We start from the raw sequence: 13,763 nt of genomic DNA, 5'->3' as shown, positions 1-13,763 counted from the left end.
GTGTGATTTCACACCACTAGCATCACCAAACAGAATTGCAAAAATTATAACAGGTTCCAGAACATTCCCTTCATCTTCCATTAGTCAAACAAGCAGATAGACCTTCCTCAATATTATGCCATTGGTTGAGCCAGTTTTGCTGTTTCAGGCTGGTTAGCCACCTAGGTCCATTCTAGTGTGGAAGGTCCACTTGTCACAATACAAACATTCAAATAAATTCCTAATGCATAATGTCAAAGGAATAGTTCACCCAGAAATCATTTACTCACCCTCTCATGCCATCTCAGATGTGTATGACTTTCTGTCATCTGCAGAACACAGATTTTTAGAAAAGTATCTCTGCTCTTTTGGTCGATTCAGTGCAAGTAAACTAGAACTTTGAAGCTGCAAATTAGCACATGGGCAGCATAAAAGTAATCCATACGACTCCATTGGTTAAATCCATATCTTCAGAAGCAATATGATACTGTAAGTGTGGGTAAGAAACAGATCAATATTTTCGTCCTTTGTTACTATAAATCTCCACTTTCACTTTCGCAATCTTTCACATTTTTTAATTGAAACTGGAGATTTATATTAAAAAAGGACCTATTGATCGGTTTTTATCATACTGCCTCTGAAGACATGGATTTAACCACTGGAGTTTTATGAATTACTTTTATGTGACCTTCATTCAATTGCATTGTATGAACATCCTATCTTCATTTGTGTTCTGCAGAAGAAAGTAAGTCATACACATCTGGGATGGCATGAGGGTGAGAATTTTTGGGTGAACATTCTAGTACAACCCCAATTCCAAAAAGATTGGGACAGTATGAAAATGCTAATAATAAAAGAAATGGTTGATTTGTAAATTATATTCACCCTTTGGTATATAGAAAGCACCACAACTACACATAATATGATGTTTTACCTTATAAATTTTTTTTAAATGCACAAATTTCAAATCATATGATTGCAACACGTTCCCAAAAAGTTAAGGCAGGGGCAAATTAAGACTAATGACGAGTTGACGAGTTGAAATACGGTGATGTGAAACAGGAGATGTTAAACAGGTGAGGCAATTGTGTAACTACTATATACTATATAAAATTGGATTTTGGGCATTTCTCCCACTACAGTGCACAATATAGTTAAAAGATTCAAGGAATCTGGTCAAATCTCTGTGCGTAATGGGCGAGATGAAAACCACTTCTGAATGCGTGTGATCTCTGATCTGAATGCGTGTGATCTCTGATCCATCAGACTGTCTTTTTTTTTTTCGTTCTTTTTTCTTCTTCTCCCCAATTTGGAATGCCCAATTCCCAATGCGCTCGAAGTCCTTGTGGTGGTGTAGTGACTCGCCTCACTCCGGATGGCGGAGGACGAATATCAATTGCCTCTTTATCACATGGCTTGTTGAGCGTGTTACCGCGGAGACGTAGCGCAGGTGGAGGCCCACGCTGTTCTCCACGGCATCCATGCACAACTCGCCATGCGCCCCACCGAGAGCAAGAACTACACATTTTAGCGACCACGAGGAGGTTACCCCATGTGACTCTATAAAATGTAATTAATCTGTAATGGATATCATGAACATGGGCATGGGATAACTTTGGCAAACTTTTGTTAGTCAACACCATTCGCTTCACTTTTTCCACATTTTGTTATGTTACAGCCTTATTCCAAAATTGATTAAATTCATTATTGTCCTCATAATTCTACAAACAATACCCCATAATGACAAGGTGAAAGAAGTTTGTTTGAAATCATGAAATGCCATGACACTCAAAATTGAGCTCAGGTGCATCCTGTTTCCACTGATCATCCTTGAGATGTTTCTACAACTTCATTGGAGTCCACCTGTGGTAAATTCAGTTGATTGGACATGATTTGGAAAGGCACACACCTGTCTGTATAAGGTCCCACTGTTAACAGAGCATGTCAGAGCACAAACGAAGCCATGAAGTCATAGGAATTGTCTGGCAGCCCGCCTGGAGTGTGCCAAAACGCACCTGAAAGACTCTCAGACCATGAGAAACAAAATTCTCTGGTCTGATGAAATAAAGTTTGAACTCTTTGGACTGAATGGCAAGTGTCATGTCTGGAGGAAACCAGGCATTGCTCATCACCTGGCCAATACCATCCCTACAGTGAAGCATGGTAGTGGCAGCATCATGCTGTGGGGATGTTTTTCAGCGGCAGGAACTGGGAGACTACTCAGGATCGAGGGAAAGATGAATGCAGCAATGTACAGAGACATCCTTGATGAAAACCTGCTCCAGAGCGCTCTGGACCTCAGACTGAAGTGAAGGTTCATCTTCCAACAGGACAACAACCCTAAGCTCACAGCCAAGATAACAAAGGAGTGGCTACGGGACAACTCTGTGAATGTCCTTGAGTGGCCCGGCCAGAGCCCAGACTTGAACCTGATTGAACATCTCTGGAGAGATCTGAAAATGGCGGTGCACCGACGCTCCCCATTCAACCTGATAGAGCTTGAGAGGTCCTGCAAAGGAGAATGGGAGAAACTGCCCAAAAATAGGTGTGCCAAGCTTGTAGCATCATACTCAAAAAGACTTGAGGCTGTAATTGCTGCCAAAGGCGCTTCAACAAAGTATTGAGCATAGGCTGTGAATTGTTTTTTTATTTTTAATGAATTTGCAAAGATTTCAAACAAACTTCTTTCAAGTTGTCATTATGGGGTATTGTTTGTAGAATTTTGAGGAAAATAATTAATTTAATCCGTTTTAGAATAAGGCTGTAACATAACAAAATGTGGAAAAAGCGAAGCGCTGTGAATACTTTCCGGATGCTCTGTATGTACAAATTTAGGAGCAACAATTACTGGCATCAGGCACTGTCTTTTCAAGGGACGTTCCTGCATTTTCCAGCAGGACAACTTCAAACCACATACTGCCCAGATTACAAGTGCATGGCCGTGTTGATTGGTGATTGATTGGCCTGCCTGCACTCCTGAACTGTCTCCAGTTGAGTATGCGTGGCGCATTGCACACCATCCGGCAACAAATACCCCATACAATTGTGCAGCTAAAGACCTACATAATGGATGAATGGGGAAAAATTCCACTTTCTAAACTAAATTAACTTGTGTCTTCAGTTCCCAAAATTCTTAAAACGTGTTATTAGAAGAAATGGTAATGTTTCACAGTGGTAAACACTCGACTGTCCCAACTTTTTTGGAGTGTGTTTCAATAATCTGTTTTTATATACTGTACATTTAAAACAACAATGAAATTCACAGTGTAAAACATCATAAAAGGTGTAGTTGTAGAGCTTTCTATATAGCAATAGTGATGTATAATTTATAAATCACTCATTTTTGTTTTTATTAACATTTTTCATACTGTCACAACGTTTTCAGAATTGGGGTTGCAGATCATCCAGTTTCATTAGCAAATACATGAAGTAAAATGGGTTATGAATGCCGTTTCATTTTGACTGTAATTGTTTAATTTGATTTCTCTGGGTGTTATTTTTGCTCTTATTTGAAGGAGTGTAAATTTAACAAGAGTTTCATTTTATTTTTTATGATAAAAAAGAATTGACTTGATGGAAGAATTGGAAGAAAATGGATTGATTGTTTTAGTTTTATCAACAAATGTGACATTTCTCGGAAGGTAGTTACCATCCCAATCAATTGGCCCCTTTTGAAACAGAATCAAAATCAGACGATTCCGATGATGATGACGGGGAAGGAAATTACCTTCACCCGAGTCTGTTCGCATCCACGAAGAACTCTCGTTTGGAGGAAATAATAAAGGTACGGCTTTAAACACTCCCCATAATGCTTAGAATTATTAATACACTTGTTTGATGGTGTGTTCTTTTCAGACAATTAACCGTACACCCTGGATCTCATATCATACCATCATATGTGTTTGTACCTAACAAAGGAGTGACATGTAATTTAGCTCCCTGATATCAATCATATCCTTAAAAATACTGTACATATACATTCACTCAGTTAGCCCAACAGTCCATGTGCTTCTCCATTTAGACTGTTTAACCGTTTTTTCTAATTTTATGTAAACATTGCTAAATGCTCAAAGCTGCACATTTCAAAATTAATGTCAGATTACTGTATATTTCTTGGCAGAATTGGGCCTGATATCAAAGCATCTGACATCAAAGCATTCCCTTTTTTATTTATTTGTTCAAAATAAGTATACTTATGATGTGTATATCTTTGATTTTATATTCTGTATGTTTAGACTGACTTTTCAAAAATGTTGCACAAAGAGAGAGAAGGTTGATAAAAGCTTGTAAAATATACTATGTTATCTGATTTGGTTTGTTAACTACAGCACTCTCGCCTTGATGATATTTTCAATCAAACTTTTTAATATAATTTTTTTTCTCATTTTCATGACTTGTGAAACTTGCAGGAGGCATCTTGCAGTTATTAATGTGTCAGAATTATGTATGATTCCAGGTTTTCGATGCTAAAGGAAGAGTGATTGTAGAAAATTCTAATACTTGACATCTGAGTGTCAAGATGGCTTAGTCAGCTTGTGTTTTTGGTTCTTCTGGAATACGGGATTAATGCCACCCACAATTATCCCAAATTGGTAATTCACCATCAGCTGAAGTCACCAATTATGCGTGCTTGATGACAAAAGCAGCTTCACCTAGCATACTGATCAAGTGAAAATGAAATTACATCTGGATGAAAATACCTTAAACACATTCTGTCTGGAGAAAATTTTACTTTTTGCATTCATGATCTCATGCTTTGTCCTAAAGACATCATCTTATTCATACTTTTTTTCTAGTCTCATGCATACTTTTCTTTAGACACCATGAGGTGAATTGAAAGGTAAAGAAAGGAGCCAATTTCTTATTCGCAGAATTGGAGACATTTTTTCCTTTTAAGAAACATTCAAGAGCTCCTTCATAGGAATCTTGAAATATGATCCCTTGAGCAATGATTGCTGTGAATGGATTGATAAAAATAGTCAGAGAAATCACGTATAACATAGCACCTCTAGTGGAGAGAAGTAGCACTACCAATTTGGCCACATAAACCTTAAGCCAAGTTCTACACAGAGTATCTAAAAATGTATGTGTGCATTTAAATACACAACCTGTCAAGTTTGAAAACACCTGCTCATTCCTCATTACCATTTTCCAGTAAATCTTTAAAAAACAAAACAAACGAAAGTATGGGGATTATGTAGTGCCCAAACAATTTAAACTATCTTATATTTACACTTCTTCAATGTAGCCACCCTTTGCCTAAATTACATGTCTGCACACTCTCAAACTTTATGAGATGCTACCTGGGATGCTTTTTTTAGTGAACTATCCCTTTAAGTTGTGGTGTTCAAGCTGTTTTGTGGAAATCTGTCAAGACTGGACAGGTTGAAGACAAAAAATGCACTGAAGACACACATAGCTGTCTGTTTCTGATGAACAGTACTTTAAAGGTCACTTCCTTAAGGGACCAAAGAAAATCCAGTAAAGTGCTTGCTCAGCATCCAGACCGAGATACACTCTTCAACTGTTAGAAGTTGTCTAAAAAGAAGTGGCAAGCAAGAAGCCATTCTTGCACAAAGGCAACAAGTAAATATGACTATTGTAGGGATGTATTGGTACTTCTGTACCAAGCTGATACTTAAATAAAAAAAAAAGAACGTAACAATAACAGTCTTTTAACAGTAAATGTATTAACAAATACAGACTCAAATCTGTGTTCTGTGCATTTGACCTTAAAGTGTAAATGCAGCTGAATATACTTGTTGATGTCTATTATGTAGATATTATTAAATTAATGTTTCAGGTTCAATACAAGTAAGCTTGATTGACAGCATTCGTGTCATAATGCTGATTACCAAAAAAATTAAAGAAGAAATAAAAGCCTCATACCTTTTGATTTAAAAAAGGAAGAAAAATAAATCGCACTTTCAATAGGAGTGAATGGGGCCATTCCATAAACCTTAAAATACACACAGTTTCAGCTACAATTATACAAGTTATTGTGATTTTATTAGTAAGGCATTTATCAGCATGACAGCATTTATCAAATTACTGGGTTTACTGGCTTTTCGTCCTCATAACAAAAAGTTTAACATTGAATGCAACTTTACACAAGTTTGTGGTTATAAACATTATTGAGTTTAACTTGTCTTGAACCCAGGACATTTCTTTAATCAAACAAAAATAGTGACAAGAAAAATCACTCACTCTTCTTAATTTATTTGTTTATTTTTTATTATTGACATTGCACTTGGGTAATTATTGAAACTGTCATGGAAATCCTGCAAAAGGCATGTCATTTAGAAAAAACTGTTTTCCCTGACCTGGAAATGTCATTGAAAAACGAGTTAATACTGAATGTTTTGGAAAAGTCATGTTAGTTTCAGGAATTGACATGTGCTAAGTATTCTTCAAGTTTCATGCGATTGCTGAGCAATGCAAATTGGAGCTAATCAGAGCCCGCATGGAGCAGTATGCAAAATGCGTTTAGCATCAACTCAGTACTTGGTGCATTTTGCACTTCAATAATGCTAGAGAAGTTCCCTCATGATTGCTCAAGTTCATATGGTTGGTGTAGAAAATATGTCAATTTCATATTTATATTATTGTTTGAGTGTATTAACTCTTTGAAACAATTTGTTTTTAATAAATCACCATGTTAATTAAGCTTATGGCGATGTGACAGTTTATATTTTGAAGAACAATTGTGTCTTATTTGCTGTTTGTTGAGTGCTTCTCACAGAATGCGTCATTAAGCATTTCTGGTCTGAAAACAGTTAGCAAGAATTTTGTCTTAAATGTGAGCGACGCAAGTGATCTTGGATCATCTCGGGAGGTGCTCTGATTTTAATTGGCTTTAAATCCAGTGTTTAACATTTTACTCTACATGCATAGCATGCATATGGTATATATTTTTTCCATTTTTATTTGAATAGGAAAATAGTGGCTTGTAAAAAATCAAAGTGGCTGGAAAAACTGGGCAGTTACCAGCCACTGTGTGTTTGTACAAAAACTTAGTTTCATATCCTGCTGAACGAACATGTAACTTTTATTAATTTAAATTCTTAGTATTAAAAGCTTGTAGGGCATTAAAAAGATAGTGAGATAAACAACCTTTGTAAATTAGCATATGCTGTGTGTCATTCATTTAACATTATTGTATAAGTTGTATGTTTTGACTGTTATTCAATCAGTGATTAATTAAATTTTTCTCTAATTGGTAAAAACATTTGAAAATGGTGCAAATTTGAGTTTTGTGTTCATGAAAAAATAATGAAAAGTCATGGAAATTTGCTTGTCAATGTTTACAAACACTGTTGAAAAATGAAAGTAATCTGAGCTGAATTGAGAAATACTTAATGGCTGCATAGCATTTTTGTATTTAATCTGTTAATATTTAAATGTATGTTAATAATTTTCACAGAACATCCGCAGGCAGAAAGTTCTGTGAAGGGCTGAATGTACATTTTAAATTTGTACTCAGAAATGCCAGTCTGAGAAAGACTTTGTTACAATGGTACAATTTTAGACTGGCTGCCTCAAAGCCCCCATGCACAAGTAAAAGAACAAAACGCAGCCAGAGTCAAAATAAGAGGGATTGGCAAATTGTGCAAGAAGCTTGAAAGTATCCATCACAGTGGCCACCGGAACAAACTACAGAACAGCATGTTAAAGTGAATTGCTTCCAAGGGGTCACACAAAATATTCTCTTGATTTAACACCTGATTTATTAACAACCTGATCATATGGTGATTTTTACAAGCAAATACATCTTTATGATTTGTTTAAACAGCTGTAAATATATTTTCTGGGGTGAAGAAAATAGACTTTTGTACAGTGCTTACACTGTATATACACAGTATAACATGTGTACTCTGAAAAGTGTTACACAGCCCATTGACCTTGTGTGATTGTGTCATAGCCTCTTCAGGTCATTGACCCGGATCATCCATTGGCAGCGCTGGTTCGGAAAGCCCAACAGGAGAATAATGGTGCTGCGGCAGTGGCAACCAGAGTGGAGGAAGAGCATCAACCTTCAGTAGTAACCACACAGGCAGAATATACCACTGATCGTGAGTATGGCTTCAAATCAACAATCTATATTTTTGCACACGGAATTGCAAAAATAATTACTGTTTTCTAACAGATTCTAGAAAGCTCCCACCGTCTGCCATTGGTTGTACAAACAAGTAGCCCCGCCCCAAACTTGCACCATTGTTTTTTCTTTCTTTTTTTACAGCTAAGACTAAATGGTACACTTTGGGGACTAGTAGGCAGGCACTTAAACCTGGTCTGTACAGTTGAAGTTAGAAGTTTACATTCGCTTGGATTGAAATCATTAAAACACTTTTTTTATCCACTCCACAGATTTCATATTAGCAAACTATAGTTTTGGCAAGTTGTTTAGGACATACACTATGTGCATGACACGTGTAATTTTTCCAACAATTGTTTACAGACAATTTGTTTAACTTTTAATTGACTATATCACAGTTTAAATGGGTCAGAAGTTTACATACACCAAGTTAACTGTGCCTTTAAGCAGCATGGAAAATTCCAGAAAATTATGCCAAGCATTTAGGCAATTAGCTTCTGATAGGCTAATTGGAGTCAATTGGAGGTGTACCTGTGGATGTATATTAAGGCCTGCCTTCAATCTCAGTGCCTCTTTGCTTGACATAATGGGAAAATCAATAAGAAATCAGCCAAGACCTCTAAAATTGTGGACCTCCACAAGTCTGGTTCATCCTTTGGAGCAATTTCCAAATGTCTGAAGGTACCATGTTCATCTGTCCAAACAGTAGTGCGCAAGTATAAAAACCATGGGACCACGCAGCCATTATACCGCTCATGAAGGAGACTCATTCTGTCTCCTAGAGATGAATGTAGTTTGGTGCGAAAAGTGCAAATCAATCCCAGAACCACATCAATGGACCTTGTGAAGAAGTTGGAGCAAACAGGTATCTGTACCCACAGTTAAACGAGTCCTATAACGACATAACGTAAAAGGCTGCTTATCAAGGAAGAAGCCACTGCTCCAAAAAGCCAGACTATAGTTTGCACGTGAAGCATGGGGGTGGCAGCATCATGTTTTGGGGTTGCTTTGCTGCAGGAGAGACTGGTGCACTTCACAAAATAGATGTCTTCATGCGGAAGGAAAATTATGTGGATATATTGAAGCAACATCAGCCAGGAAGTTAAAGCTTGGTCGCAAATGTGTCTTCCAAATGGACAATGACCCAATCATACCTCCAAAGTTGTGGCAAAATGGCTTAAGGTCAACAAACAACAAAGTCAAGGTGTTGGAGTGGCCATCACAAAGCCCTGACCTCAATCCGATAGAAAATTTGTGGGAACAACTGAAAAAATGTGTGCGAGCAAGGAGGCCTACAAACCTGAATCAGTTTCACCAGTTCTATCTGGAGGAATGGGCCAAAATTCCAGCAAAGTATTGTGAGAAGCTTGTGGAAGGCTACCCAAAAGGTTTCACCCAAGTTAAACATTTTAAAGGCAATTCAGCCAAATACTAACAAAGTGTATGTAAATTTCTGACCCACTGGGAATGGGATGAAAGAAATAAAAGCTGAAATGAATAATTCTCTCTACTATTATTCTGACATTTCACATTTTTAAAATAAAGTAGTGATCCTAATTAAGACAGGGAATGTTTTCTTATATTAAATGTCTGGAATTGTGATGTTTAAATGTATTTGGCTAAGGCGTATGTAAACTTCTGACTTCAACTGGATGGTCTGAGCATGTGTGCCAACTTGCTGTGCCACAGCTCTGACAAGTAATATTTTTGGATGAGAGAAGTTGTTCTTTGGCAAGAAACTCTGGTGAACAAAGTCAATTGTCTTCTTGAGATTAGCCTTTAATGGAATGGGGCGACTACTACAATGCCAATTCTTAAAAGACTGTGGTGAAGCATTTACATCTTGCATTATTTCAGTGGGATTGATGTTAAGGGTGTCCTTGAGTGAACGTGGCAGTGCTGTTGACCCTGTTCAATATGAGCAAAGTTCATTCAATTAAGTACTAAATCGGGCAGGCTGCCCATTATGCCTGCCTATCTCAGGTCATTTATAATTTGATAACTTTGCAGCTTTAAAGGTGAAGTGTTTCATTTTCTTTCAATGTTGAAATACTTTATCCTCTCAGCTTTATTTACAAAGATAAATCTTAAAAAAGTGTAAACAAGGTGCACTATCAAAACATTGCCCTGTTTTTTGGCATGTATCAACTAGTCCGACTCTGCACTCAACCAATGGTGTGAGTGTGTGCTAATTCTCTGTTTTCCCAACCTTTAGCAGACAGGGGGAGTGTTTGGGAATCCTTTATGGTTACACATTATTTTAGCAATTTCATTTGGTGATGGTAGTGGTGCAGAAATGACACGCTTCACCTTGTAAAAGGCAATTTGTTCCCCCCACCATAAACTCTTGAAGTGACACGCTGAGATCTTTGTCCTTTCACCTATTCTCACTGAAAAGCCAACACTTTGGAAATGCCCTTTTGCCAAATTGCGTTGGCAAGCACTGGAACATTTGTTGAACCAAAGAGAATGAGAGATGGTTTTTGTTCCTTAGAGCCCCATGGGGCTAAATCTTTTGTTTACATCTAGTCTTTAGTCTTACATCTATTTTTTGCTTGAAATTGCAAGGATTTTAAGGTACTCTGAGGAATGAACAATTCTTTTATTGAAAATAGAGAATTTAGTGCTCAACTGATGAGACGCTCAAGCTGCGAGCTCTGATTTGTCTCAATTAGCCTGACTGAAGGAGCTCTACTCTTTTTTGAGGAAAGTGCCGCAGGATTGCAGTGCCCAAATGTTGTTCAGCCGCAGTTTCTCAAAAGAAAAGCTACTTTGACAGCAATATATGTATCTTCCATTCATTCCATATCCGTTTTAAAATCCAAAAAGTTTTTTTATTTAGTAATTATTTGTCTTGGTATATTATTCACCCAAAAATTTTTTTCCCTTTTTAAAAATGCATTATGCACAAAATCACCTAAATACTTATTTTGTAAATTAGATTTTCCAATTATCTATAACTCATCTGTAGACTGTACCCAGATTGACTCTGGACTTTCCCGAAATGTCCACAGAAGTTTGTGTTAAAGCTAATGAGGATCGACACTTTTAATCTACTTTATGTTCTGTTGTTCCTGATGCTTGATCTTAGTTTTATATGGGGTCATGGGGAAAGATAATAATTACCAGATTTTCTCCCTGAGTTTTATTCCATGCAAATTGGTCATGCCAGTCATTTTTCCGGACTTTTTAAGGACTGCACATTCCCACGCCCATAAAGATTATCATGTAGGCTACAGTATTTTATCATCTATAAATGTGTCTTATACATCCCGTGTAAATTGACATGCTGGTAAAAACCCAGTGAATCTGCACTGTCCAACCTGTTAACCCTTTAACTTTGTTTCTGAAGTTATTCAAGTGTCTAAAGTGAATGTTGGCCAAGAGAAGACACCAGATTGTAAAACGCAGATAACTCTGGCTCTTGCGTTTGTACTGATGCATATTTTTCCTTTATGCTGTCAAGTGTTTATTTAGCCATGCAAATGCGTATTTTTTTTTAGATTTGAAAAATTTGAAAAGTAGCTAGACAAACACGTAATATTGTGGTTAGTTACTTCCAATTTAAGGGTTTTCACACTGAAGTTCTCTTTAAAAAATGATTTATTATTATTATTCGTGTTGGGTTCGAGCCCTCCTTAGTCAAGTTCGAGCCTTTAAACAATCGAATCAGAGTCAAGTACGAGTCCAAAAGGGGCCGAATCGGACTCAAGACTTAGTCTGTAGTCGAGTACGAATGAATGTATTTATGAATCTGAATTAAAACTGTAACCATAAACTCAACATCAATATTTTAAGCTTATTTTAATCTTTACACATAAGAAAAACAATTTGTCAATATAAATGCAACAAAAACAGCTCCGTTGCATTTCATATTCACATTATGATTAGTATCCAGCTGAACAGACTTCAAATAGGTTTCAGAGTGAAAGCATATGCTTTAGGTGAATGAAGACAAAACTGTCCTTCAACACACTTCTTACTGTGTTCTGTTTTTTTTTCTCCTCCACTCAAACATAAACCAAAGAAAGTGAAAGCTTTTATTTATTTATTTTTTTTACGTCATTTTCAATTCGTTCATTAAATTTAGTTTAGTTTTATCTAAAATTATGGGTGAAATATACTTAATGTAATTAATTACATACATTTAATAAATGGTAATATTAAAACATTTTATAATGCTAAATTATAAATAATGGAAAATAAAAACAGAAAAGATCAGATACCATTAGAAATGTATTTTTATTCTACTACACTTTATACTTTTCAGACCTCCTGCTGTGTCCAGGTGTAGCCTACTTCCCTAAAGTTAAGATATTTTTTATGACAAACTCTCCTTGAGCTGATGTGTTATTCATTTCACATTATATTTAGTATGGATAATAGGTGAATGGAGACTTCTCCCCTCACATGTGTTCTTGATTGTACTTTCGGACTTTTTTGCCATTGAGGTAACACACAGATTTTGCACTACCAATAAGTAACGGACTGAGTTATACAATTTCCATGGTCTATTTCATCCATCATATTAGTTTAAATATCCCTGATCCCTAGCATATTTGATTTTGTCTCGACATAGTCAACATTTTCAGTTAGAAATGGCTTTGCTTAGCGTGAGTCTGATAAAACATTTGTTCTATTTAATAATTTGCAGAGTTGGGGAACACACTTTTAAAAGTGAACTTGCGTTAATGATGTTTCTGGATGAGAGTGGCAGAGCACGTGTGGCGATCCCTTTCAAGCACACATTCAGCATGTGCACGGGCGAGAGAGAGAGAAAAAGATCTTTGAAAGAGTGTCCACTGCTGCTCTCAGCCAGAATTGTCACTCGTAAGGAGATATATGTGTGAAAAACTGATCATCAGTATCAAATACACAGAATATATGATAGTACTAAGACAAAGCCAAATTTAGAAGACGTTTAGAGGCAATTTTGAAATCCCAGCCGGATGCTTTTTTCAGGTCTGAAAAAGGATGATGATGTATGGTCACCCTATGTTATGTTATTTGTTTGCTTGCTTGTTTTTCATTTCATCACAAATGCCATGGACTCGGCTGGACAAGTCTGAGTAAAAATGCAGAAAATTAAACTGTAATATCTATTAAGTCTTAGTCATCATTGTGTAGTTTCATTAAATATGATTGTAAATTGTTTATAAAAATAAATAGTTAAATAATAATTTTATTTAGAAACCCAGTGAGAAAGCCGAAGGCGACTGTGGCAAGGAACACAAAACGTCATGAAATTAAATGAATGGAAGATACACGGATTGACTGCAAATGTGTATTTTCTAGGATTGACAGCATGACAAAGAGAGGTTCTGTGGGTTTAACCACAGTCATCCTATAATCTGCATCCAAATGTTAGGGTTATTTTTCCAAGGCTATGTCCTGGATCAGAGGTTTTCTTTTTATTTGTCTTTAAGGCGATCTTGGCACAAACATTGACGTTTGGTTAAACATTGTTCCCTATCTACCCAACTCCAGTTTTAATTACTTCCCCTTCTTGATATATGTAAGCTGGTTGCTATCAACCCGATCCCAAGTTCCAACCAAATAGGATGGTGAAAGCGAAACATGCTTTCAGAATACAAATTCCTTTGGTTAACAGGCGGCAGGAACTCATGGGGCTGATGGAAGTGCACAGTCAGCCAGCTCAAGGGGCATGCATGGCTGGCCAACCTCAAAC

General features: G+C 36.7%; 1 protein-coding gene across 2 annotated transcripts in view; it reads left to right on the top strand.

Moving 5' to 3' along the window:
* The window catches only part of sfswap (splicing factor SWAP), a 112,565-nt gene that overhangs the window by 19,020 nt on the left and 79,782 nt on the right, over nt 1–13,763 (top strand). For both annotated transcript variants that reach the window (XM_052103905.1, XM_052103906.1), the window contains exons 6-7: nt 3,660–3,763; nt 7,901–8,051. In XM_052103905.1, coding sequence (XP_051959865.1) covers nt 3,660–3,763; nt 7,901–8,051 — 255 coding nt within the window. The remainder of the gene's footprint in view (nt 1–3,659; nt 3,764–7,900; nt 8,052–13,763) is intronic.

The sequence above is a fragment of the Xyrauchen texanus genome, chromosome 34, assembly GCF_025860055.1.
Source record: "Xyrauchen texanus isolate HMW12.3.18 chromosome 34, RBS_HiC_50CHRs, whole genome shotgun sequence".
NCBI classification, from domain to species: Eukaryota; Metazoa; Chordata; class Actinopteri; order Cypriniformes; family Catostomidae; genus Xyrauchen; species Xyrauchen texanus.
This window is presented reverse-complemented; position numbering and strand designations above follow the sequence as displayed.